The sequence below is a fragment of the Copadichromis virginalis genome, linkage group LG7 (assembly GCF_057382275.1).
Source record: "Copadichromis virginalis isolate Kocher_CV1m ecotype Utaka linkage group LG7, C_Virginalis_male_GT1.1, whole genome shotgun sequence".
NCBI classification, from domain to species: Eukaryota; Metazoa; Chordata; class Actinopteri; order Cichliformes; family Cichlidae; genus Copadichromis; species Copadichromis virginalis.
Window position 1 is genome coordinate 24,547,310 of NC_140624.1, and position 27,275 is coordinate 24,574,584.

Below are 27,275 nucleotides of genomic sequence, written 5' to 3' on the forward strand. Positions count from 1 at the left end.
TAAAATAGTACAGTGTGTTAGCAAGCTACATTCTTTGCTGTCTCTATAGGTATCAGATATCTTTTGTGCTTGAATTTTTCTCTGCACTCGTCATGTGATACCTGGGCATCGGGGTGCCAGAGCTGGGCCATGTACTATGAAACAAGTTCAGCATACACATGATATTCAATACCTGGCTTCACTTACCCTGCCAATTGTGTTAAGCAGTCACATGAAGGTGGTTATTAGCTCAGTAAGCCCAAGGTTTCCTAATCTAGCTATGCACACATTCACATGAAAGACGTGGCATATGACCAACCAGATGACCATTAGAAACATGGTCAGATTTTTGTTTTATCAACAAAGTGTCTGATTTCACAAACGAAAGGAAAACTATTTAAAATATAAAGACATTAATAACATGATACAGCAGTGACACAGTTGCTGCAGACAATGATATCAGTTACTCTTAAAACAACTTTTGCTATCTATGCATCTGAAACTAATTTCTGGAAAATTGATTGGTCAGTGAGCAGCGATTTTATACGCTACTGAGCTATAACCTGCTTCCGAGCAGGTTAGTTCTGCAGCATATTTATAGCTTGATAGGCCCTAACCATACTTTGTACTATTTTGGAGGACTGTACTATGTACAGGATTGATTTTTTTTTCATGTCCTAAGAATAACATCCATCCATCCATCCATCCATTTGCTTCCGCTTATCCTTTTCAGGGTCGCGGGGGGCACTGGAGCCTATCCCAGCTGTCATAGGGCGAGAGGCAGGGTACACTCTGGACAGGTCGCCAGTCTGTCGCAGGGCTAACACATAGGGACAGACAACCATTCACACTCACATTCACTCGCACATTCACACCTAGTGACAATTTGGATTTTCCAATTAACCTATCCCCACAAGCTGCATGTCTTTGGACGGTGGGAGGAAGCCAGAGTACCCGGAGAGAACCCACGCAAACACGGGGAGAACATGCAAACTCCACACAGAAAGACCCCGGCCTGATGGTGGAATTGAACTCAGGACCTTCTTGCTGTGCGGCAACAGTGCTAACCACCGTGCCACCGTGCTGCCCTAAGAATAACATATATACATATATAAATGACAACAGTTTCTCAGTTAATGACTCAGTCAGTGAGGTCGACTGTAGCAAGGTGTACAGAGTATAGACACAGAATCCAAATGTAGGACATAGAAGGCTGACTTGAACAACAAATGATGAGTCTTTAATATTGGCTATAAACAAAAGTCCAAAGCACATTTCTAGCATTAACTGAACTTCCAAAACACTACCTCGATCACTTAAATTACACAATTGAAAGTATATGTGTATTGTTTGTGTATTTATACACAGGCACTCATATATATTCAAATAATAAAAAAAAAAAGTTCATTTACCTGTTACTACCACACACCTGTAAGAACCATCGCCTTAGATCGAAAAGCGTGGAAGATAATCGCTGGTCAAGCAAGAGAACCTGCAGCACCTACAGCAGCGTACTGGTACCGCCGCTGGTTGCCCGCTAAAGGACAAGACTACCACACACCAAATCTGGTCATTGGTACTTGCTGGCTTGTGTAGCCACTAGGTAACAAAAGCTCAACACTCCCCCTAGCATCCTGGAGCATTTCTGTTGTGTTTTGTACGTGTTTTGGAGTTCGTACGTGTTTTGGAGTTTGTACGTGCTTTGTCTCTAGGGGCCACCGTAAATAGACTTTTATTTATTCACTCCACATAAAATGTAATAAATAAATCATACAATACAAAAACCAACTATTAACATTTCAACTTTTAACTATTTAAATTTTCAGCTTTTTCCTTTTAAACAAATTTAAAGTGAAACAACACAAAACACTGCAAACCACAACACAATAAAATATAAATATGAAAAAGTATGAAAACAAAAGGAAGATGCACATTCTCTTTCATATGGGCCTGCATGAATAAACTTTGAATCCTTTATCTTCCGCAACTGAAAATAGTTGTGGATGATCACTACACCTTTCTAATGTGACGTTGTTGTGCCTGGCGAGTGTAACTACCGCCCCTCCCCCCTCTTCCCAGCGCAAAGCACAAGGCTCGCGTGTGGAGTGAAGCGGGAAAAAAAGTGCAAGAGAGAGGGTGAGAGAAAGAAGAAAACCCCGGCTTGCGTCGTTCACTTCAAAGAGTCTGCTCTAAGAGCCGTTTCGTTCTCAACCGACACATCACTAATTAAGACAAGCAATAAGCAAGAAAACACAGAGCTGCACAGGAGCAACACAACTAATGCTTTAACAATATATACAAAAAGAGTTGATTACATGCAGACTGCAAAGGAACAAGACATAGGTAAAACTAAACACACAGAACTAACACAGGACACAAGAGGGGAAAAAAGAAAATAACATAAAATACTAAACAGAGAGAAAAGATGAGTCAAATTAACATGAAAACACAGACAAAGGAGCAGTGTTACTCCAGTGATGTAAAGCAGAGGAGTGAGACAGAAGAAGAAACGATTCAGGAAACAACCACAACAATAAATCACAGAATGAGGCATGAAAACTAGACAGGAACCAGAAAAATAACATAAAAGCTCAGGATACTGAGAAAACAAAGAAATTATGAGCCAAAACAGAAACTTATTATAAGAACATCATGTTATATTGGAATTAGATATCAAAGATTCAACAATATCACAAGGAGTCAAACTCAATATTAAAATAATAAATCAGCTCAGTAATCCAGAAATTAAAGTAGTTTAAACTTCACACACAAAAACAATAAAACACAAACAGGCACACAAGCTCAAGGATGAGCTCAAAAAATGAAACCTCACTATTGGCTGGTTTAGAATACTATTTAGTTAGATTCAACAAACAAATTTTTTTTTTTTTTAGTTTACTGGAGTAATTTATGTTCTTTCAACAGAAAAAAAGGTTTGTGGATTTACTTTAAAAAGTTATGTCAAATAGCTCCACTCAACCTTTCGGTGGAAGTAACTCCTGATTTTTATTTAAAAAGTTGAACCAAGTCCTGACGTTAGCCTGCCAAAACGGAGTGTCGTACTGAAAGAACACATGTGAATCAGGTAAAACCAGCGGTTCCCAAACTTTTTTTGCTGGGCCCCCCTTTGTTTTACAAGAAAAATGTTCGTGCCCCCCCGGGCGTGCGTGCACGCACAAACACATCCTCCAACCACACACACCCATATTTTGCTCCATTGCGGTTTATTTCACACCTCAAACATTTAGTAAACAATTAAGCAAATACAAGTAATTTGCAATAAATTACAGGTAGAAAGAAAGTAAACTACTAACTCTTTTACGCTAACGTCCGCACCTACACGGGTATTTTTGAAAACGTAGCTGTTTCGTCCACACGTAAACGATGTTTCGAATCACCGAAAACTGAGATTTTTTAAAACTCCTTTTTTGCGTTTACGTGTGGACGAGGAATACAAAGTTTGTCACGCAACGTCAAAGGTATGTGCTTTATTTCACATTACACTGTGCGCCACGTTATTGTTTACGTGAGATGAATTGCAGATAGAGACAAAATACTGTTACTGTTAAATTGACTATGCGCACGCTTACACACACGCAGTTACTGTCCCTCTATTTAGAAAGGCAGAGGCGTCACGGTGTGATTATTTTACGTGTAGTTGTTTTTTTCCCTGTGTTATAATATTCAACATTGCTATCAATACATTTTTCAATAAATGCCTCTCTGTGCAAAATGGGTTTAAAAACATAAACAACTGTGCCATACTGTTTGTCTGTGATTTGAACTGAGGGAACAAATCGTGGCAGGATCTGTCTGATATTATTTGTATCCCACTGTAACTTTACTGTATAAATAGCTAACATCTCCAAAATGTCAGGAGAAGTTTAGTCATTACAACAAGTGTTTGTGAACTAAAAATCAAGAATGTGGGATATTGTTTGTCCGTGATTTGAAGAGCGTCCGTGATTTGAAGAGCCCAGCGCTGCTCCCAACGAAGGGAAAAGCAGTTTTGCAGTGGAGACCTACCTTGCCACTTGTGCAGGTGAAACCAAAGGGCAGATATGCTTCACCATATTTTCTAGTCTTTGGCTTAGAATGAAGTTGGTTTGGAAACATATTCAGCGATGCTTCATCTCCTGCTTTGTGTTTGTGTGGGCACCTGTGCTAGCAGTGTCCAAGCATGGTTTTTTTTTTTCTCCTTTTCATACCGTGCCCCCATACGTGGGCGGGCCCCACACTTTGGGAAGCTCTGGAGTAAAACTAAAGTAAACTAAAAAATAAATAAATAAATAATAATTTTAATTTGTTCAGTAAATTCAAGCAAAGAAGACTTTGAGTGTGTTTTCACAGGTTGGATGGTACCACTTGACATTAAAAAAAACCACACACACACTTTTTGACAGACTATGTTTCACAGTCAATATGTAGATTATTTTAACTGTATTTCTATACTTTCATGCAAATACTGATTTTAAAGCCCTAAAAGTGTGTGTGTGTGTGTGTGTGTGTGTGTGTGTGTGTGTGTGTGTGTGTTAAAATAACCAGTGTCAATGATGCCAGGATTGGATTGAAACCAGGTGGGTAGAACCAGACCGCTGAAGGTTGAAAAGCCCAGGATGACGAGGTTACGTGAAGAGTTAAGATCCACATACTGGAGAGAGAAAAGAAGACAGGATGGTGTGTGAAATAGGGTGAGAAAGAAAGAAAGAGAGACAGAAATAATGTGATACAAATTTGCTAAAACTGGTTTATTGACTCTCAGATGCAAGCCATTATTTTGTTGATCTGTTTCAGCTAGCTGACATTTCTGCTGTGGGAGTTCACTAAAATGAGATTAGGAATAATCAGGAAAAAAAGAGACCCAAATTCTATTTTGGTATGGGATTCACATTTATTTGGTCATGACAGGTTAACACGGGTCACAGTGAGGTCAGTGTAGATATATATATATATATATATATATATCTGTGTGTGTGCGGATGTATGTATAAGACTATATTACCTGCCTATAATAATGAAACATGATACACAATAGTGTTACAACAGTACAAAACGAAATAGCTACAAAATATAGCTTGGGAAAACACCGTCATTTTTCATCTTTACAAAAACTGATAGAGCAAGTTCTTTAGCCAAAAAATACCATAGAGGGGTGGAACTAATAATACAGTTGTGCAACAATTCAGTTAAGGTATTTGCATTTACTGTATTTTCTAGCAAGTACTTCCTTAAACGCCGTCTCACTTATGTTTTTCAACTATTAATTAGTCTCAAAGTCGGAGACTTTTATAACAGCTAAAAATTCACAGTGTTTAGTTTTCAGTTCTCATTTAGGCATTAAGAAATATGTTTGTGGTTGAAAAACAAACACTCAAAAACCTTTTTTGGAATATCATTAAATTACTATCTTCTTGTCTGTATGTTTGTCCAATATGTTTGCTGTAATCAAACTGAAATAGCTTGATACGGGAAAGGTGATTACTATTGACCCTTACTCACTCAACCTAACCTTGAAATCACATATTACTGTACTTACATTGAATTTCATGTATTACGGATTACACTTACAGTGCGCTAACAACTGCCAAGCTCAATATCTAACATCAAAGCAGTTTTACAATATTGAGACATTTTTGTGCAGCAGATTTCTTAAAGGTTGCTTAAAGTGCCAAATGGTAGACAAGTTAATGACAATAAAAAGCAAATAAAGTTTTTATTACACACATGATCCTTATTTTCTGTTTTTGCCTGTATTCTAGATAGATTTAACAACACCGCTCACTGTGGAACCAGTGAGTCCAAGAAAGCCTTAATAGAGATGGTGTTTTGTTTAGCAGTGTTGTTTTATTTGAAGGGGTTAAGGATTAGGGCATCTTATTAAGCTATGCTCTAGTTACTCTGAATAAAAAAAAAGGTGCACCAAATAAAAGACAAATGCAATTTGATATGCTGTGAAATTAATTGTGTTTACCTGGAGGTTGGATATCCCAACTGCTGCAATCATTCCAAACATAATAAGGAACATGCCCCCAATGACTGGATCTGGGATAGTGATAAAAATTGCTCCAAACTTTCCAAAGATTCCGAGGATGATCATCAGAATTCCAGTAGTCTGGAGGACCAGCCTGCTACCAACCTAACATAAAAACAGAGCACAGGGACTCACTGTAAGGTGTACACAAGAAAACTTAAACCATCATTATTTTTGCAAGGATGTTGGAAGAATCTCTGGGTCTCACTGGACATGTGACATGACAACACAGGAAGAGTGGTTAAGCGTTTCGATGCCATAATATTAAATAATAACTATATCTGAAATTGTCCTGTGATAAGACAGGGTGTACATGTTTTTAACAGGTGTGTACATACTAATCGCAATTTTTTTTAATTGAAAATACAGTAACCTGCACTTTCAAACAAGACATGAATACAAGTGGATTTAGATTACCATTAACCAATGCACAAACAAACATATATACATAATACATATAAATCCATCTTGAATGTTGTCAGTAGTCAAAAGTAAACTTGGTTTTGGTCCCTTTCAGTAATTGGTGAAAATCTCCCAAAGGTGTTCTTTTTAAATGGTGTGTGGTAGGACTTGACTTAAGCGGTCAAAGAAGTGCAGGAGACTGATGCTGCCCAGTGTAGCAAGTGATTTATTCACCATTTTGTGACCCAAATAATATTTACAAAAAAACAAATAAGAAACTCAACTCTATAACTAACTCAGTTCAAATAAACATAACTGAACTTAAATCAACAGAAATTAAGGTCAAACTGCACACAGCTACACTGACCTGAACCTTTCTTCTCAAACACCCGAGTTCTGCTTAAATAGTCCACTTAACCAAACGATTTCTCCTCTGGACTATTCCATTCGGTAGGTAAGATGAACATAATTATATTCAAACCTCTACTACTACTCTTTACTGGCAACATGAACTCTGTGGTGTAATCAATACATATTACAACAATAAATCTATTTCTTCATAAACCCTCTAAAATCAACTTTATTAAATTATAAGAGTTCTTCCCCTCCCGCACTTGGTCTCTTCCTGTGACCTCAGATGAACCCAGAAGCTATAAAGCAGGAAGTAAAACTACATTTCCTCCTTTTGTTTCTGGAAGACAGGTAGGTAAGGTAAGTTCTAAACAATACAAATTAACAGTTGAAATAAAGAACATGTTAACTTAACAAACTTGTAGGAATTGATTTAAACCAAGATGTTATATTATATAATCTGTAAAAGTGCAAAACATAAACAAACCCGGGATAGTAGATGTTTGCCTATTGCAGATTACATGTGAAATATGGTTAAATCAAAACAAGAATGTTAACTAAGAATATGGACAAGTGGTACTCTCACCCACTTTGTCACATGGTACCTATAGAGTATATTGATGTCATTGTCAAGTTGTTCAAGGAACAGTTTAAAAATATTTTTGTGCGTTGGGACATAGTATATTACCCTGCTGGAAACATCCCATTTAATATGGGGACCCCATGAAGTCTTTGGTTGGTGTAACCCACTAAAAGTGGTGTAAACCACTTTTATTCCCTGGCTTTTTGTCATCTCTTTTGATTGTTTTAAATGTACACCACTTTGCTCAACAGCTGTTGTTTTAAATGTGCTATATAAGTACATTTGACTTTGACTAACCCATGTGATTTGAAGTGATGTGTATTCAGAAATACTATTCTGACTAAGACCCTCAGGGTGTACATTTTAAAAACACGTAGACACTGAGGGCTATCAGGAGGGGCTATGCGCTTACCTGTTGCTCTCTGGCAGGTAGCTCCATGCCCTCCTGGGTTTTAAATGCACCTTAGAACACACATGCATCAACACTACATAGGAGCGGGCGGAGGGAGGTTTGGAGTCTTCTCACACCCCTGTTCTCTCCGACCTGCTGGAGCGGGGGGCCAGGAGGAGGAGTTGGCCGTCCGACTGGGGTCTGGAGTGTGGGGCCTCCCTGCTGCTGCGGAGTCGGGGCGGTCTGCCTCTCCCCACCGCAGGGAAAAGGGTAACACCACCTGGGTCTGGGTGCAGTTTCCCCCTCCAGGGGCAAGGGTACCTAGACCCGGTTCTTAGAGTACGCTTGGGGAGTGTGATTGTGTGTACAATGTCTCTCTGTCTGTCTCCACATTGGTTGAGTGTTGAGTAATTGCATATGAGAAGATTAGTGAGTTACATTTGCCCTCTTAACTTCAGGCAGCCTGGCCATTCTCCTCTGACACCTGACATCAACAAGGCCAAGATAAGTACTGTTCAGTAGTAATCCCAGTAGATCATCCATTTCTCAAATACTGAAACCAACAACCATGTAAAAAACTACTTGAATTACCTTTACCCCTATTCTGATGCTTGATTAGAACTTCTGCAGGCTGGTGAGTGTATATTGGCACTTACAACAGCAATTTACAAAATCTGAGCTTTAACTTCTGCTATGAATCAAAACAGGGCTGCTTTGACTCTGTAAATTAAAAAAAAAAATAACAGTGACTGCTCCATCAGTTAAACTGTATATGGTTGTCAGTGTCATGGTCCTGGGTCGTTAGACCCAGCGTTTTGTGTTTACTGTTCCTATTGTCCTGTGTTCTAGTATTTATTCTGATTTTGGTATTTTGTTCAATAGTTCTCAGGGTTTTGATTCTTAGTGTTTTTTTTATTCCTGCCTGTGTGCTTTCCCAGTGCTGTGTTCGTGTTCCTGAGTTTGTTTGTAAAACTGTTTATGATTTCCTGTTTTACTTTGAAGTTCTGTGTCTTGTCATGCCCATTAAGTTCAGCTGTGTGTTCCTCCTGTGTGTTCTTTCCTGATTACCTTGTGTCTGTACTTATAGTGTGCTTCTACCTATGCACCCCATGGGTTCGTCTGTGTTATTTTGCGTAATCTGGTGTTCTCAACGTCTCTCTGCTCCTCATCCCGTGTGTCTCCGTATATTATGATTTCAGGTTTGGTTTCTAGTTTTCCCAGTTTAGTTTTTGTCTAGCCTGTTCCACATTTCCTGTTTGCCACTTGCCACACTGTAAATAAAATTCCCTCACATCACCACCACTGTCTGCAACTTGGGTCCTCCTTCAATACATCACACGACTGCTTCCCCAGCTGTGACAGTTAAATATGTAGTTTAGTCTGCAGCACAAACAGTAAGACTCACAAACAACAACAACAATGCAATATAACTAAATCATTCGTGTCTATAGCCTTCCTCTCCCATTAATTGTATCACAAGACCATAATCTAAAGGTCAAATAAAATCATATTTCACCCTGCTTGCCCTGCTCACTATCTCTGCTTCCACTGAGTCCATCCAAAAGTTAAAACGGTAGTTATCCACTAAAATACAAATGTATAACTTATAAAAAATCTTACTTGTATAATCGCAGTTCTACTGAACTATTTCTGTATATAGTATGGATCTGCCAAGGCTGTTAACTGCTCCAACCACCCATCTGTATGGAAAAATATTTACAGATATTTCAGTCACATGGCCATTAATAGTATGTGTTATTATTATTTTTAGGCTGTTTCAGTGAATATTTTAGAATACTAAATTAACATCAAACTCTCTTCTTACAACTACAAATATGCAGCTAGTATTTATATTAATGGCTATGTACATATATCACCACCAAAGCTCTCAGACAGATGAATCACCATTGTTTGACATGAATCAACATTATTTGTGCATTGCAAAGTTAATTTAGTTTTCTCTCCTTTCATTTTTTTATGGGGTAGGGGCATCATATGCCCAGATAATACAGGGCACAGGACATCATATTAAGTGAGGAATGAATGTTACTTATAGATACTTTAATGACAATAACATCTGTATCCTAAAAATGTTTTCTTGCATAATAATAAAATAAAATGAATACAAAATTTAAGAAATCTTTATTGCAGTCACTTATTATTTAAGTGTTCAAATTCTTTGTGACAAATTATCCAAGTACACAATAGATACTGTGTGTGTCTCACCAGAGTTAGAGGGGTTAGTTTAGACCAGACAACTTAATGTAGCAACTTCAGTAACAAAACTACAGATAGTACTTCTGAGGACAGTCGTCTGAGGAAATTCAGTTATAAATTTGCTCCTCTATGCCTTTAAATGTCTTCATTTACTCAAATGCATGCCAAATTACCACAAAAGCTGATTGACATATGTGACTAATTGCACTTCAGAATTTCAGAATTTATGTAGTCTTACAGCCATTTTAGGAAACCCTACCAAAACTGGTGTGAAGACATGTATATTAACATGTTTAACTCTTACCTGGCAATGAATTAAGTGTCTGTAGGTAATGTGAAAGATTTGTTCATTGTAATATATCTGGATGCACACTCTGTGTCATAGTCCTTCTGTCCTCCTGGTAGTCCTGCCAGTTTTTCTTTCTCTCCAACTTGGCTTTCTCTTATTCCTCTTGACTGTTTGTGTGCCTATATGTGTGTGGGCGTGCATGTGTGGTAACCACACCTTAATTTCAGAGGCAGAATCCTCTTGTTTTTTGCACTCCAGCCTGGTATACCTACGGTAATCAACTCACCTGCTCCTCATCTGGTGATCAGTTGGCTCCCTTCAAATATGGAGGACATTATTATGCCCCTCTGCAGCCCCTAATCTCTTTGCAGTGGCAGTGCAAGAGTGTTCAGCTGTTGCTAATCAATCACACCTAGTCAGGTGTGGATAAAGGCATACTTGAAGTGGGCTTTCATAAAGGCTCACCAGTCTTTGTCTTAGTGGTACCAGCTACAGTATTTTAGCCACCTTCTTATGCAATTTAAAATAAAACCTCTGTGAAATTCTGGTATTAGTCTCCAAATTTATGTTGTGGCTTTTGAGCTGAGTCGTAAAATAAATGGGGGCTTGTCCAGGATAGTTTGGACATTTTTGTGGAGACAGAATATCAGTTTTTTGTGTCTATGCTTGATCGTTTAACTCTTAGTGGTAGATACTCATCCCTGTTCCGTAAATCTGTTCACCTGTGTAAATGTCATCCTTCTCTCTTTGGATTTATGCATGAGAGTTGGAGAAAGAAAACTGTTTCACTATCAAGTCTAAAGATGGAGTGGAATCTATCGGCCCATCAGCTTGGATTCTGTATATAGAAACTCTGGATGTCTTCCCTTTATTGAAAGACACTGTAAATACGTTTTTTCACATCACTGTCAATAAATTCACCAAACTGCATTCTGAGTCTGTGTTTGAGTCCTGGCTGTGTGACAGAATGCTCGAGCCAAAAATGAGCTCAGTGGACTCAACTGTGTTCTTGTCGCCGGCTTGTCCAGCAGGAAACTCAGCTGGCAAAACACAAAGCTCTGCTGCTCCACATATCAACAGAACAAGATATATGGGAAGAGCATGTTTTGAGGGGAGCATATTTTCATAAATTATTGGAAAAAATGAAGTCTGAGACTGTACAGTCTGTCCAAGCTGGAACAGGAGGCCATGGAGAAGTACATCACCCTCAGATGCCTGAGTCTCTGACGTGGTAGACTGAATCCATGATTTGTAATTGGTGGCATATGGTCTGGTTCACTTGCTATTCCAGCACTGACTGGACAATAACCTTCATCCAATGTCTGTTCTGCTGGTCCTCTCTCAAGAATGATGTCCAGGAATATGTGTCTGCTTGCCAGGTTTGTGCTAAAAATAAGGTTTGCAGCTCTCCACCCACGGGACTCCTCCGATCTTTTCCTACACCTGGGAGGCCTTGCCCTGGCCTTTCCCCGCTCGCCAGATAACATAGTCATCCTTACTATACTTTTCTAAAGCAGCCTACTTCATCAGCTTACCCAAACTGTATCCTCACTGGATGCCCAAGTAATGACTCAGCATGAGAATTCTTTGGGACATCTTGTTGGATTGTGGTCCTCAAATTACCTCCTGGGTGTGAAAAGAGTTTTGCTCTGCCCTGGGAACCCAGGTTAGTCTTTTTTCTGGGTTTTACCTGCAGACATTATGACCAGGTGGAGAGGATAAACCAGAAGCTGGAGGCCTCCCTCTGATGCACAGTGTCCATGAATCCTTCCACCTGGAGCTCCCAGATAGCATGGGAAGAATATGCCCATAACTCCCTGACATCATCAGCAACTAGGCGATCAGCCACCCTCGTTTCCCTCTGTGGAAGGAGAGTGTTCTGTACTGTCTGTGCAACACAATTTCTGCACATGTCCGCGGCTCTGGAGGGTGACACAGGTAGCTCTGCTTCGGACAAATGAGCAGAATAAATAAAGTGCCGATCATTGCAAGACATCCAAACCCTATTGCTTAACAGGTTAAAAGATTTTGGCTTTCCACCAAGCATGTTCTGTTACGGATTCAATCTTGCAGACTCTCCTACTTTCATTGGACCACTTGAGATTTACTCTTTATTTAACCATGAATGTGCATGGAACATGGTCGTCGGAGTCCATGTTTCTCGGATGGTATTACAAGACAGGACATGCCAGGGTTACAAGACCATTCTAAATTCAGGAAATTTGGATAAAATACAGGGTCATCTACTAATTGGTTCCATTGTTCCATTTTTCCTTGGGAATGACAAAGAGTTGTCTTGTCACATATGAATTCGTGTGTGTGTGATTGATAAACCACTTGAGGGTACCAGTTTAGCACACTGGGTTTAACAGGCAAACCATATACTGTAAGGCCCCATGTCTTCCTCCTTGCGTTCCTGTCTTTTCTTTACTATTCTTTTGGACTAAAGGTTTAAAAGTCCCCCAAATGTTTGTTATGTTTTGAATCAAATGAATTAAAAATCTTACAAATTGCCTTCTTCAAGAGATCTACAACCAGATAAGAGATTGTATATACCTTTGTAATGCCCAGTGCAGCAATGTTTTGGCTGTAGGAAGTGGTGCCATTTCCAGTTCCCCACAGAGCAGCAAGTATGCAGCCAATACCCTCTACGGCGATGCCTCGGTTGACAGCGTGTATGGGTGGTGGAGGGGCACCAGACAAGCGAGCACAAGCATAGTAGTCACCAATAGATTCCATGGTCGATGCCAAGACCCCGGCCATCATACCCAGCACTGATGACAAACTCACTGTGGGCACACCCCATTGGCCTGTGGATGCAGAGGAGGCATACTTAAGCTTTCCTAAACTATAGGAACAGGAAGACTGAAATCATGTCAGTGGCTACAGTACGTAATAGATGAATCAGTCATTGTCAGTTTTAATAAACATGAAGATTTATTTATTTGCCTGAGTAAAAAATTGTAGTTTGAGTGCCCATTAGTTTAGTTTGATCAAACCATTTTTGTGCTTTTTAATTGTTTAACTTATTTTAACACTCTGGATACTTTAAATCATGTCGGCAATGATGACACCTGGTCTGTTGGAGCTCACTTGCATTCACATGTCATATTACATTTCATTTAAATTAATTTTTTTAAAGAGAACATTTTCTTAAATGCAAAAAATTATAAACACTTTCAAGTAGAGTCAAACCCAAATAAAATAAGATATATATGTATAAACTAAAGTATCTTTTTTTTAAAAATCTTTACTCATTTTGGAAGGTTTTATGAGTTTTTGTACATGTGTTGCAATGCGTTAAAGTGTGCAAGTGAATGAGTGAATGAAGAGACACAACCATATCAGCATTCTGAAGTTTGCTCTGTTCTTCAAAGTTTTTGTGCTGTTGAAAACAAGATGTTATGATGCTGTAGACGTTAATTAATATTAACAATAATTCATGGTCCAACCTAAAATCCCTCAGGTCAGTGGAGTTTTACAGGCCCATGTATATTTTTATTGGTTTGTGCAAAAAGCTTTAATATTTATATTTTTAATTATTAGTGCAATTTAATTGAGACAGTATTTTATATTACTTTACTTTCAATCAATGTTACGAAAACCTTGAAATACACACCATGCTCCCCTTTAGGTTCACCCCTGTTCGCTTCCATCTAAAATAGGAAAGCTGTCGTCAGCCTTCAGCAAGATGTATAATTTAACCATAGTATCAGACTAAGTCAGCATCTCATCTGCATATTTTAATGTAGCCTTACTTCTGATTTATTTACTAGATTATATTTATATATTGACTCTTTCCCTAATTGATCTTTTTTACTTAACTTCAGTAATTACTTCCTCTGAACCATCGGCATGTCTTTTAGAGCCCATTCCCACAAGACTACTCAAAGTCCTACCCCAATATCAAAAATTATTGAAAAAGTAGTTGTAAAGAGAACTGAAGAGTTTCAGCTATGAAACAATAGAGAAACAGCATTATTTAACGTTACAAATGAACTTTTAATGCCCTCTGACAATGGACTCATCTGTGTGCTTGTCTAATTTCCCCTTGTGGGACAATAAAGAAAATTGAATTGAATTGTCCTGCTAGACCTCAGTGCACCATTTGATACTGTTCACTTTAAATGTTTTATTACAGAGAATTTCCCATGCTTTAGGTATTAGAGGTACTGCAATGCAGTGGTTTGAATCATGTCTATCTAACAGACTTTAATTTGTCCATGTAAATGGCAAGTCCTCTTCACACACAAAGGTTAATTATTGAGTTTCAATGGTTCAGTGCTTGGACCTGTTTACAATGTACACATTTCCAATATTTTATTTTAATTTTTTCAGCATAGAAAACTCCATCAACAAACAAATACAGCTCAGGCGCTGAGATGATAGGACAAGAAATAGCACAATAATAATAGTCAATAGGGAAAGACAAAAGAAAAAAGAAAGAAAACATTAAAATCAGAAACTACCAGTATCCATAACAAATTAAATGTCATGAATATGTAATAAACAGGGAAATTGCAGTGCCATGGTACATGTTTATACAACGTGAGCTTTCTCAAGATGAGAACAAAACGGAGTCCAGGATTTTGAGAAAACATTTGCTGCAGGTGTTTGCAGGTATCGAACTTTTTCCAGCTGAATGACTGATAACATGTCATTGAGCCAGACACTGAAGGAGGGAGGAGCAGCGGACTTCCATTCCTTTAGAATAAGTCTTTTCGCAATCATCATTCCGAGGTCGATTGGCACCCGCACAGTCGCAGGGATAGTTCTGGAACGTACACAGCACAAAAACTGCAATTTCTGGATTGGGTAAGATGGAAATCCCATAAGCTTTAGAGTACCAATCAAATATTTTGGACCAAAAATTGGTCAATGAGGGGCAATGCCAGAAAGCGTGAGCCAATGTGCTCTCTGATGTTTTACATCTGTCACATATGGGGGAAGTTGAAGGATAAATTTTGTGTAGTCGAACCTTGGAATAATGTAGCCGATGGACAATTTTAAATTGTATTAATTGATGTCTGCTGTTAACAGAGCAGGAATTAATTTTTGATAGGCATTTGTCCCACATTGATTCTGATATTTCTATGCCCAATTCCTCCCTCCAAGCGTCTCTTATCCTCGTAGTCTGCACTTCAATGCTGTCATCAAACAAACGTACAATTGTAGAAATCAAATGTTTGGAGTAAGGAGGGCTCAGGAACACCTTAAAAAGGTTATGTTCATGTGGAACATCTTGGTAATTCTTCATATTGGATTGCATAAAATGCCTGACTTGTAGGTAACGGTAAAAATGTGAATGCGGTAAATCAAATTTTTGCTTAAGTTGATAAAATGATGCAAATTTTCCATCTATATAAAGATCTTTGAATTTGAGTAAGCCCTTCTCCTTCCAAACATAGTAGGATTTATCATCCCAAGGAGGCAAAAAGGCATGGTTATCACATATTGGTGCCTGCACAGAGGAGTTTGGCAGTTCAAAAAAACCTCTAACTTGGTTTAAAATCCGCACAGATTGTTTCGGAACAAACCCCAGTTTCTTAAGACTCTCAGCCCTCCCTACTTTTGAGAGAAGCAGGGCCTCTAGAGAGGAGCCCCTTACAATGCCAGCCTCCATTTTAACCCAAAGGGGGATGTTGAAATCACCAAGATCTGAGGATGTCTGCTGCCAGAAGGTCAAGGCTCTTAGATTTGCAGCCCAGTAATAATGTTTAAATATTGGTAAACTCAGACCTCCCTCCAATTTGGATTTTTGTAGATGTAATTTTGAAATCCTAGGATTCTTGTTGTTCCATATGTAAGAAGTAATAATTGAGTCCAACTCCTTAAAGAAAGAGGAAGTGAGATAAATAGGAAGATTTTGGCAATGATACAGAAATCGAGGAAGAGAGACCATTTTTATGGAATTTATACGACCAACCATAGATAGGGGAAGAATTTTCCATGACTCGATGTTATGCTTTAATGTTGACAAGAATTCAGCAAAGTTCAAGCTAAAAATTAATTTGGGATCTTTAGGAACAGTTAATCCAAGGTATGTGAGATGGTCGTTAACTATCTTGAATGGAACGTTACAAAGAAAACTCGGTGAACCGGTTTTAGATAAAGGCATAAGTTCACTTTTAACCCAGTTAATTGTATATCCTGAAATTTTGCCAAATGAGGTGACCAGATTAAGAAGGGATGGTACAGAGTCTTCTGCATTACGCAGGTATAATAGTACATCATCTGCGTACAAACTAATAACAGTTTCAACCCCTCTGACCAAGAGCCCTTGTATTTTTGGATGTGCTCTTATCTTAATCGCAAGGGGCTCTAATGCCAGAGCAAATAGAGCAGGAGACAGGGGGCAGCCCTGCTGAACAGAGCGCTGCAAAGGAAATGGCGCCGACCTCTCTCCATTTGTGAGAACTGAACAGGTTAGATTTGCGTATACAAATTTTACCCAAGATATAAATATTTCACCAAACCCAAACTTCCGTAATGACTCGAACATATAAAACCACCCAACCTGATCAAAGGCTTTGTGTGCATCAAGAGCTAAAATTGCTGCTCCTGCCGAACTACCATGGTCAGAATAGATGGTGTTGAGAAGACCTCTAACATTGAAAAAAGAAAGTCTGCCAGGGATAAATCCCGTTTGATCGGGGTGAATAATAGAGGTCAAGTACTTGTTCAGTCTAGTTGCTAAAATTTTGGTTATCACTTTTCAATCAAAAATTTGAAGAGCAATTGGCCTGAAGTTAGCAGGATCTGAGTCATCTCTGCCTTTCTTCAAGATTAACGAAATATTTGCTTCATACAGAGTTTGGGGTAGTACGCCCCTGTTTTTAGAATCACGCATCATCCTAAGCAAGAATGGAGCAAGACCATCACAAAATTTCTTATAAAATTCTATGCCAAAACCGTCAGGGCCTGAAGCCTTCCCAGATGCAAATGACTTAATAGCAGCTACCACTTCTTGCAATGTAAAGTCCGAATCGAGTTGATCTCTGGCAGCTTCATCTAGCCTAGGCAGACTGAGAGAATCAAAAAAGTCATTTAAGGCAGACTGTGTTACATTCAGCTGGGATGAGTACAACTCCTGATAGAACTCTCTGAAGTGCTCATTAATTTCTATAGGGCTTGTTAGAAAAGCACCAGATTTAGATCTTATTTTGTGAATTGCTCTCGAAGCTCGTGTTCCTTTTAGTTGTTGCGCTAGCAATTTACCGGGTTTGTCTCCTATCTCAAAATGTTTATGTTTCAGCTTCAGTAGTAGGTTGGTAACCTGGTCACTCATAATTGCATTGTATTCGTATTTGAGTTTTAATATCTCTCTGTAATCCTCAGGTGATTTAGAATTCTGGTAAGCCCTTTCTAGACGAGGAATGGCACTATTAATTTCAGAAAGTTGCTTCATCTTCTCCTTTTTGAGGCCTGAGCTATAGGAAATAATTTCACCACGCATTACGACTTTTAATGTTTCCCACAGTGTTGAATCAGAGACCTCTCCGTTGTCATTTGAGTCAAGAAAGTCCTTGAGTTTGGGTGTCAATGTACACATTTCCATTAGGTAGTATTATTCCATTAGGCATAGCATACTTTTTTTTAAATACAGAAAAAGTTGGATATGTAAACCAAATGACATACACCAATTAGTTCAACTCCAGGAGTGTCTTAAAGACATAAAGAGTTCTAAGACGTCTAATTTCACTTTACTTCTAAATTCTGATGAAACTAGGGTTATTGCACTTGACCCTAAAAATCTTACAAATATGGTGTCCAACCAGATGCTTACTCTGGATGGCATTACCTCCAGTAACACTGGCAGGAATCCTGGAGTTGTTTTTGACCAAGATATGTGGTTTCTTTCATTTGCGCAACATCTATAATATTTAGAAACATTCTGTCTCAGATACTGAAAAAGTAGTAAATACACGTATTACTTCTAGACTGGACTACTGTCATTTGTTATTATCAGGATGTCTTAAAAGCTCTCAGAGAAGTTTTCAGTTGATCCATAATGCTGCAACGAGAGTAGTGACAGGGACTAGAAAGAGAGCATATTTCACCCAAACTGGCTTCTCTTCATAGGTTCCCTGTTAAATCCAGAATCAAATTTAAAATCCTTGTCATTACATACAACATTGTCACAACTTTAACACAACAGGCACTAAAGCAGGGGTGGGAACTCCAGGCCTCAGTGGCCGGTGTCCTGCAGGTTTTAGATGTGTCCTTGATCCAACACAGCTGGTTTAAATGACCAAATTACCTCTTCAACATGTCTTGAAGTTCTCCAGAGGCCCGGCAATGAACTAATCACTTCATTCAGATGTGTTGGTCCAGGGTGATATCTAAAATCTGCAGGACACCGGCCCTTGAGGCCTGGAGTTCCCCATCGCTGCACTAGAGGATGCATTTATTTTTAAATCTGGCTCGCCAGTAGACTTTTTTAGCTATTGAAAAGATGATTTTCCCAGCATCTTTGAGAATTTGCAACATAAAACTTTGTTTTCAGTTCCTTGATATTTGGGGAAATCTCTTCCTTTAGCAATCTCCTGAGCAATTTTCCATTGATTAAAGGTATAAAAGGTATATATCTATTTCTACTGTACCAAAATCTTCAGATTATCACCAGCTAAACCCAATAAAACCCAAACATGCTAATTAAACTTATTTAACATTCACTATCTTTATCATTGTCTGCACTATTGCAGTTAATACTGCTTTCAGTCTTCAACTTCTAACATTAAAAACTATCATGTGCTGTCAAAATTCTTTGGGTTCACAACAGGACATCATTAAAAGGCAAGTGTTTTTCCTGCCATCATTTCAAACAATTTTGTGTATTTGTTTGGCAAGTATCGGCAAGTATTTGCTAATCTGCTCATCTGCCTTCACACACATCAAGTTGAGTGACATCCCATGGTTAATGCAAAGGGTTTAATATAATGTTGGCCCACCATTTGCAGCTATAACAGCTTCAAGTGTTCCGGGAATTTTTGACATTCTTCCAGAAGTGCATTTGTGAAGTCAGACACTGATGTTGTAAGAGAAGGCCTGGCTCACAGTCTCTGCTCTAATTTATCCCAAAGGTGTCAGGTTGAGGTCAGGACTCATGGACCAACGTACAAATTATGGGACCTTGTCCCCTTCTGTACTTTGCGTTGTGACTGGCTTGGATGCAGCTGTTTGGCCATTGAGACCAATTCCATGACATTCTCTATAAATTGCTCTTCTATATACACTGCACTATTCTGAAGGCCACATGAACTTTGGAGGTCTGTAGTGAGGCCAGAAGGTTGATGTCATATATACACTATGCACCTCACCTTTGTTATGATACCAGTAGCAGTTGACGGTGGGATAGTTAATAACGAGGAAATTTCAAGCCTGGACTTGTTGCACAGGTCGCATCCTATAACTGTGTCATGCTGGAATTCCCTGAGCTCCTGAGAGTGACCCATTCGTTCAGAAGAAAAGAAGGAGTAGACGCAGTTTGTACGCTTTCATCCTTGATTTTATATGCCTATGGCCACAATTGGAATATCTGAACTCAGTAATATGGATACTTTTGTACCATCTGTAAACAGCAGATGATAGGTGCTGTAATGGTGGACCCAAGAAATACCAGCCGGAGCGACTTTGACAATGCAGAACTTTTTATTAAACTCGGGGTTGTACGTGGACACATATACTCCCGCGCTCTCTTTCTCTGCTGTCACCTCCGTCTCCGTCTGTCACTGCCAACATATAAAGAGACACAATCACTGTCAGATCCCAGCACACCTGTTCACCCCGCCCCTGCGCCGCCCCGGGAGCTCACTGCGTCACCCCTCCTCTGCAGCTGGCCAAGGACCACACCCACGCCACACATCCCCACCGCCCGACTGAGGCCGGGGCCCATCCGGCCGAACCTACTCCCCCCCCGCGAGCGAGAGAGGAAATCGGCCACGACCATCTGCGCGCCCGGCCTATGGATCACCTTGAACTTAAAGGGCTGCATGGCCAGATACCACCGAGTGATCCGGGCGTTGGCATCCTTCATGCGGTGGAGCCACTGCAGCGGGGCGTGGTCCGAGCAGAGGGTGAACGGGCGGCCCAGGAGGTAGTAGCGAAGGGAGTCGACCGCCCACCGGATTGCCAGGCACTCCTTCTCCACGGTGCTGTACCGTGACTCGCGGTCCGTGAGCTTCCGGCTGATGTAAGCGACCGGCCGGTCAACTCCCCCCACCTGCTGGGACAAAACGGCCCCCAGCCCTCTGCTCGAGGCGTCAGTCTGCAGACAAAAAGGGAGGGAGAAGTTAGGTGTGAACAGCAGCGGCTCTCCACAGAGAGCCCGTTTCACCTGCACAAACGCCGCCTGGCACCGCTCCGTCCACTGGACCAGATCTGGGGCACCCTTGCGGGTGAGATCAGTCAGGGGGCTGGTCAGGTCCGCGAACCCTGGGACGAACCGCCGGTAATAGCCGGCCAGCCCCAGAAACCGTCTCACCTCTTTTTTCGTCTTGGGACGCGGGCAGGATGCAATCGCCGCCGTCTTCTCCACTTGAGGTCGCACCTGCCCGCTCCCCAAGTGGTACCCCAAATACTGTACCTCCCTCCGTCCAACCGCACACTTCTTCGGGTTGGCCGTGAGCCCCGCCTGCCTCAGGGACTCCAGCACTGCGGCCACACACCGCACATGCCCCGCCCACGTGTCACTGTAAATGATGACGTCGTCTAGGTAGGCGGCAGCATAGGCAGCGTGGGGCCGCAGCACCCGGTCCATGAGGCGCTGAAAAGTGGCAGGGGCGCCGAACAAGCCGAACGGAAGCGTCACGAATTGGTACAACCCATACGGAGTGGAGAAGGCCGTCTTTTCCCGGGACTCTGGAGACAAGGGAATCTGCCAGTAGCCCTTGGTTAAATCCAGAGTCGTAAAAAAGCGAGCGGTGCCCAACCGGTCCAGGAGCTCGTCGACCCGGGGCATGGGATAAGCATCAAAACGTGACACCTCATTCACTCTGCGATAATCGACACAGAACCGTATAGACCCATCCTTCTTTACTACAAGGACGATGGGGCTACACCAAGCACTGTGTGATTCTTCTATTACTCCCAGCCTCAGCATTTCCTTCAATTCCCGGAAAACAATTTGCCTTCTATGTTCCGGCAGCCTGTAGGGCCGTGAACGCACCGTCACGCCAGGCCGCGTCTCAAAATGGTGCTCTATGAGAGAAGTACGGCCGGGCAAGGGGGAGAACACGTCGGCAAAGCGCTGTTGCAATGCAGCAACATCCGCCCTCTGGGCCTGTGTGAGATGGTCACTGCAATGGAGGGAGGCGGGGATGCTAGACTTTGGCGCCTCCGGCCCCAACTCATCTCTCCCTCTTACCAAGCTCACTAGAGAAGCGGTCTCCGCCTCCCTCCAGGCTTTGAGGAGGTTGAGGTGGTAAATCTGCGTGGCCCCGCCCCTGTCCGACCGTACCACTTCATAATCAACGTCCCCCACTCGCTGTGTGACCACGAAGGGTCCTTGCCACTTGGCGAGCAATTTAGAGCTGGAAGAAGGAAGTAACACAAGCACCTTATCTCCCGGTGAAAATTGCCTGAGTCTAGCCCCTCTGTCGTACAGGCGTCGCTGCCGCTGCTGGGCCTGGAGCAAATTCTCCCGTGAGAGCCTCCCCAGTGTGTGCAGCTTTGCTCGCAGGTCCAGCACGTACTGAATTTCACTTTTCGCAGGGCTCGGACCTTCCTCCCAGTTTTCCTTAATCAGGTCGAGCACCCCCCCGCGGCTTCCTGCCGTATAACAGCTCGAAGGGAGAAAATCCCGTGGAGGCCTGGGGCACCTCCCGCACTGCAAACAACAGAGGGTCTAACCAGCGATCCCAATTGCGTTCATCCTCGCGAATGAACTTACGAATCATGGATTTTAAAGTCTTATTCAGCCTCTCCACCAACCCATCAGTCTGAGGGTGGTAGACGCTGGTCCGAATAGATTTAATACCCAGTAATTCGTACAGTTCCCGCAATGTGCGCGACATGAACGACGTGCCCTGGTCAGTCAGTATTTCTTTCGGAATACCGACTCGGGAGATGACCTGAAACAGTGCCTGCGCCACACTCTTCGCTGAAATGGTGCGTAGCGGCACTGCTTCCGGGTACCGCGTTGCGTAGTCCACCAGGACCAGCACAAAGCGATAGCCGCGTGCACTCCGGTGCAATGGCCCGATGAGATCCATGCCAATACGCTCAAACGGGATCTCCATCAGCGGTAATGGGCGCAACGGCGCCTTTGGCACGGCCGGCTGGTTAACCAGCTGGCATTCGGGGCACGACGCACACCAGCGGCGCACGTCGGCCCAAATGCCCGGCCAATAGAATCGGGCCATTATGCGCTCCAGAGTTTTCTCGCCACCCAAGTGCCCTGCCATGGGGTTCGAATGAGCCGCCTGGAAAATCATTTCCCGGCGGCTTTGCGGCACCAATAACTGTGTGCGGATTTCATTAGTGTGAGTGTCACGGCTCACTCTATAAAGCCGATCGTTCCGCAATTGGAAATGAGGGTACGTTCGCGCAGCGTCGGGGCGCACCGAGCGACCATCAATATCCATCACTTGGTCATAGGCTGAGCGTAGGGTGTCGTCCCGAGACTGCTGTAGTGGAAAATCTTCCGTGGGGTACACAACGGGAGGCGGCGGGGCTTCCGTGGAAGTCCCCGCCTCCTCCTCCCCCCCAGAGTCAGCGTCGGTCGACCCCGCGTCACCGCCGAGCGCCGCGCAAACGTCACACGAATTTACAGACCGCGATCGCATCCCCGCGTACTGCCCCAGTAAGCTGTGGAACCACGGCCAATTCGTACCCAAAATAAGGGGATGCGACAGGCGCGGGCTAACCGCCGCCTTCACTCTATGCGTTTTGCCCCTGAATTTCAGCAACAGTGACACTACTGGGTACTTGTGAATATCCCCGTGCACACATTTAACCTCCACCCAGTCAGCCTCCAACAATGCCCCGGGGCGAACCAAACTTTGGTGGACCAGAGTCTGCGTGCAGCCCGTGTCCACCAAAGCATGGCGAATACCCCCTTGACACCTTACCGGCACGCGGTACGTCACTCCTGGACCGGGGGCGGGCGCTGGAGCGCCGGCAACGCGGAACACCTGCCCCACCTCCATGAGCGGACAGTCTCGGCGCAGGTGCCCCGGCCGCCCACACTTCCAACAGTCCGGCCCCGGCGTCTGTGCGGCTCCCCGTGGCTCCGGGGCAACCTCAGTGGCCGCCGGGGTTCCGGCGGGAAGCAGCGGCCGGAACGGGTTCCTGGGGCTCCACCCTGCTGCCTGCTCCGTTCCCGCAGGGCCGCCGCCTCTCCTCTGCGACGCCGCCGCCGGTGGCCTGGGCGGCGGAACACGGGCGCCCCGCCGCGGCTCCTCACGGCCCGGTACCGGGTCGGCCGCCAGATGGTCCTCTGCCAGCGTCACCGCCGCCGTCAAATCCGCCGGGCGGTGGCAGCGAACCCAACGAGCCGTCGCCTCGGGCAGGCCTCCCACGAACTGCTCGAGGACGACCATGTTCAGCATCCGCGTCTCCCCAGCCGAGGGGCCCGGTCGCAGCCACCTTGCTGCCGCATCCTCCAGCTGCCGAGCCCAGGCAAACGGCCGCTCCCCCCCCCGACATCCTGCTGGCCCGGAACTGACAGCGGTAATCCTCTGGGGAGAGCCCCAAACGATCCAGCACCGCCCGGCACACGTCCTCGAACACCCCCCGCGAGCCGGGGGGCAGGCTCAGCGCCGCCGTCTGGGCCTCACCCGACAGAAGCGGCAGCAGCCGGGCGGCCCACTCCTCCTCCGGCCAACGACAGGCCACCGCCGTGGCCTGGAAAGCCTCGATGAAAACCAGCGGGTCCTCCCCATCCTGCATCCGGTGCAACGTCACCGACAGCGGAGGGGCGGGAGCCGGCGCGGCCGCATTCCCCAGCAGCTGCCCCAGAGCCGCGGTCTGCTGCTCCGATTGCAGGCGAAGCAACGCCAACTGTTGGTCCTGCGTGGCCGCCTGACGAGCCGCCATCGCCGCCATGTCCACCATCATCTGGCCCAAGATCTGCAGCAGCGGCGCGGGCGGCGGCGCCGCCGGGGGAGCAGGGGGAGCCGGCAGGGGACCGGACATCACGACTGGGTTTCGGCACCAGTGTAACGGTGGACCCAAGAAATACCAGCCGGAGCGACTTTGACAATGCAGAACTTTTTATTAAACTCGGGGTTGTACGTGGACACATATACTCCCGCGCTCTCTTTCTCTGCTGTCACCTCCGTCTCCGTCTGTCACTGCCAACATATAAAGAGACACAATCACTGTCAGATCCCAGCACACCTGTTCACCCCGCCCCTGCGCCGCCCCGGGAGCTCACTGCGTCACCCCTCCTCTGCAGCTGGCCAAGGACCACACCCACGCCACAGGTGCAAACAACTAAAGTCCTACAGCTGACTTTCCCAGCATGTTTATTGAATAAAAAAATACTGACATCAAGCTGAACCTGTGAGTTTCCAACAGGGAAATGCATTTTATACCCTTACCTGGACTATATATTGTTCCTGTTACAAAATGATATTGTTTTGCTTTGATCTCCTTTTTGTTTTTGTTTTTAAAAAAGGTCCCAATCCTCTACAAACATGTGTTCTTTCAAACTACAAAACAGACATTCCGCAGTCAAATCCCACATGACTTCTTACCAGTCAGAGCAAACTGACTGTTGGCACAAGGTGTTATGCCCTGAATGATACAGTCAATCAATCTGTCACTCTTCACTTACATACCAAGGTTTTAGCAGATACGCATTAAGCAATCAATCATAAATAAATGTCTAGTTTCATATCTAATCATGTGTGAATCAGTTAACAGCAATTGTGCAACATTTAACCCTTTAAAGCCGGTCGGAGCAGGCACGCTCTGTTTTGCATAACTATTTTTAAATCCTGGTAGAACTGCAACCACGTAAGCTAGCGCAATATTTTTTTTTGCATATGAAACCGGAGGAGTTGTACTTACATCTTATGCCATCAGCTTTTCCTAGGTCACAGTTTCCTTCCACATGTAGCTTTGCAAAAATTGCATAAAAAGCGCTTGCAGCAACAAAAACATAATATTGCCGATCCGATCAGCTGTTCGTAACACTTCCTACGCTGGAATAGAACTATCACATGTCCGCCATTACCTGCCCGAAACAGGGAGTGACGTCATAATCTCGGAAATGTAGTTTTTTACCATCAGGGCCTTGTAAGCCTATACTGGTGTTTTTAAAAATTATGTTTGACTTTATGACTTTCTGTGTCGTTTCTGGGATGCTTAGGACTCATATTGCACTGCTGGAAATAGTTTATTTTGATGCATATGCTGTTTTTTTTTTTGTTTTTTTTTGCAAATTTGCACTATAATATTTATTTTCGTTTTTCCTGCAGTACATAAAAATTGTTGTCTTTCAAAAATAAAACTATGAAGACACTCAAAATAAATTTCCTGTGGTTGGAAACTATTTTGTGCAACTATTTTGTATTTACAGTTTTGAGGGATAAGCCTCTTAAATTTCTGTATTATATGGGTCATTCTTACTATTCGGTGCCATTTGAGTCCTAATGACATAATATGGTATATTTAGTGTAAAACTTGTCTAATGCTTATTTCTAAACCATTTTCTTGTATGTTTAACCCCCCTCTACCATAGAACACATTGATATATACACAGGATAAATACATTAAAAGTAAATTACTTTTATTTTAGCACGAGTCAATAAAGTACTATGTCCCCAGTCATGCTTGCTCGACTTCAGTTACAAATATAACTTAAAAAAAAAAAAAAAATCTAGATTTTTCATCATTTCTGGATTGGCTTATTTCTAATGTTCCTCATCAAATGTTCTTTTTTATTATTAATGCATGTTTAATACTTAAAATCTTTAAAAAATGTTGTGTCCCTGAATCAACTGTCACCCCTGTTACTCTGATAAGAATTCCATAGAACACATCACCTGATTATTCTTTTAGTCACATGACACTCCCGGATGTAACATATTTTGGAGGGAAAACTTTCAAGAAGAAGACGAGTAAGTACCACTCTTTAATCAACCCTTTTTTCAATGTTTTAGCAAGATTTTGTAATGTGGCAAAGCATAACACGTCCAACCTGTTACGCTTATTAATAGTGGAAACAATTTTTTTTTTGTAATTTTTATAATATGGCTAATAAACATGTTAAAAATGGTTCCCAGTGGTCACCATGTACTAGCTTGTTGTTCATCATACTAGTAGTAATGGCTAAGTTTAGCATAAAATCTCCCCCCTGTTACCGTCACCCCTGTTATTGCTATGCACTGTAACATGAAATTTCCTTGCAGATTTTAAAAAGGGACATTGTAGCTTTTAGAAAATGTAAATATTACTATAACTGTGTATTCAAAACAGTTATTAATAGAAAATTGAATGTCCTGTAACAGGGTGGACATTTGGCACGTCATGGGTAAAGACTTTGATTTTAAAAAATATTATAATATAATATCCTTAGCTGGACCAATACATTTTTCTTATAGGTTGAAAATCCCTCTTTTAGATGAAATGTTAAAATAATTCAAAATTTTGTATTTTTTGATGAAGAGTGATCACACTGAAATGGCACCGAATAGTAGGAATGACTCATATGTTAAAAAAGCAAAAACTTCTTTCAACATTTTTTCCAACAATTACTATGCACTTAATGCATACATATTATTAAAATTTGGGCTATAATGGTTGTATTGATGTATAGCAACTTGAAATGCTCCCAAACATGGCACTACAGCATGTAAAAATATAATATAAGCTCTGGCGGACTTGGTTCTATGGTAGGTCTTAAAGGGTTAACTAACCACAGTTTTGCATGTTTATCAAGAGTAGCCTAATGAGAAGCAAGCAAGCCAAATGGTAACATAACTTCTAAGAATTTTTACTTTATTTGTAATACAGCAATAAATGGCAGATCTTTAATAATGCAGTTACTACAGGACTTTTGCAACTTTATATGTTTATGAAGCAA

The 27,275-nt window shown here is 42.4% G+C and overlaps 1 protein-coding gene across 1 annotated transcript in view; it reads right to left on the bottom strand.

The window, feature by feature from the left end:
- Window positions 1-27,275, bottom strand: part of LOC146705080 (solute carrier family 23 member 2) — a 71,089-nt gene that overhangs the window by 15,032 nt on the left and 28,782 nt on the right. Inside the window, exons 8-10 of the mRNA XM_085460983.1 lie at window positions 12,800-13,053; window positions 5,951-6,115; window positions 4,522-4,630 (exon numbers count right to left, since the gene is read on the bottom strand). Coding sequence (XP_085317109.1) covers window positions 4,522-4,630; window positions 5,951-6,115; window positions 12,800-13,053 — 528 coding nt within the window. The remainder of the gene's footprint in view (window positions 1-4,521; window positions 4,631-5,950; window positions 6,116-12,799; window positions 13,054-27,275) is intronic.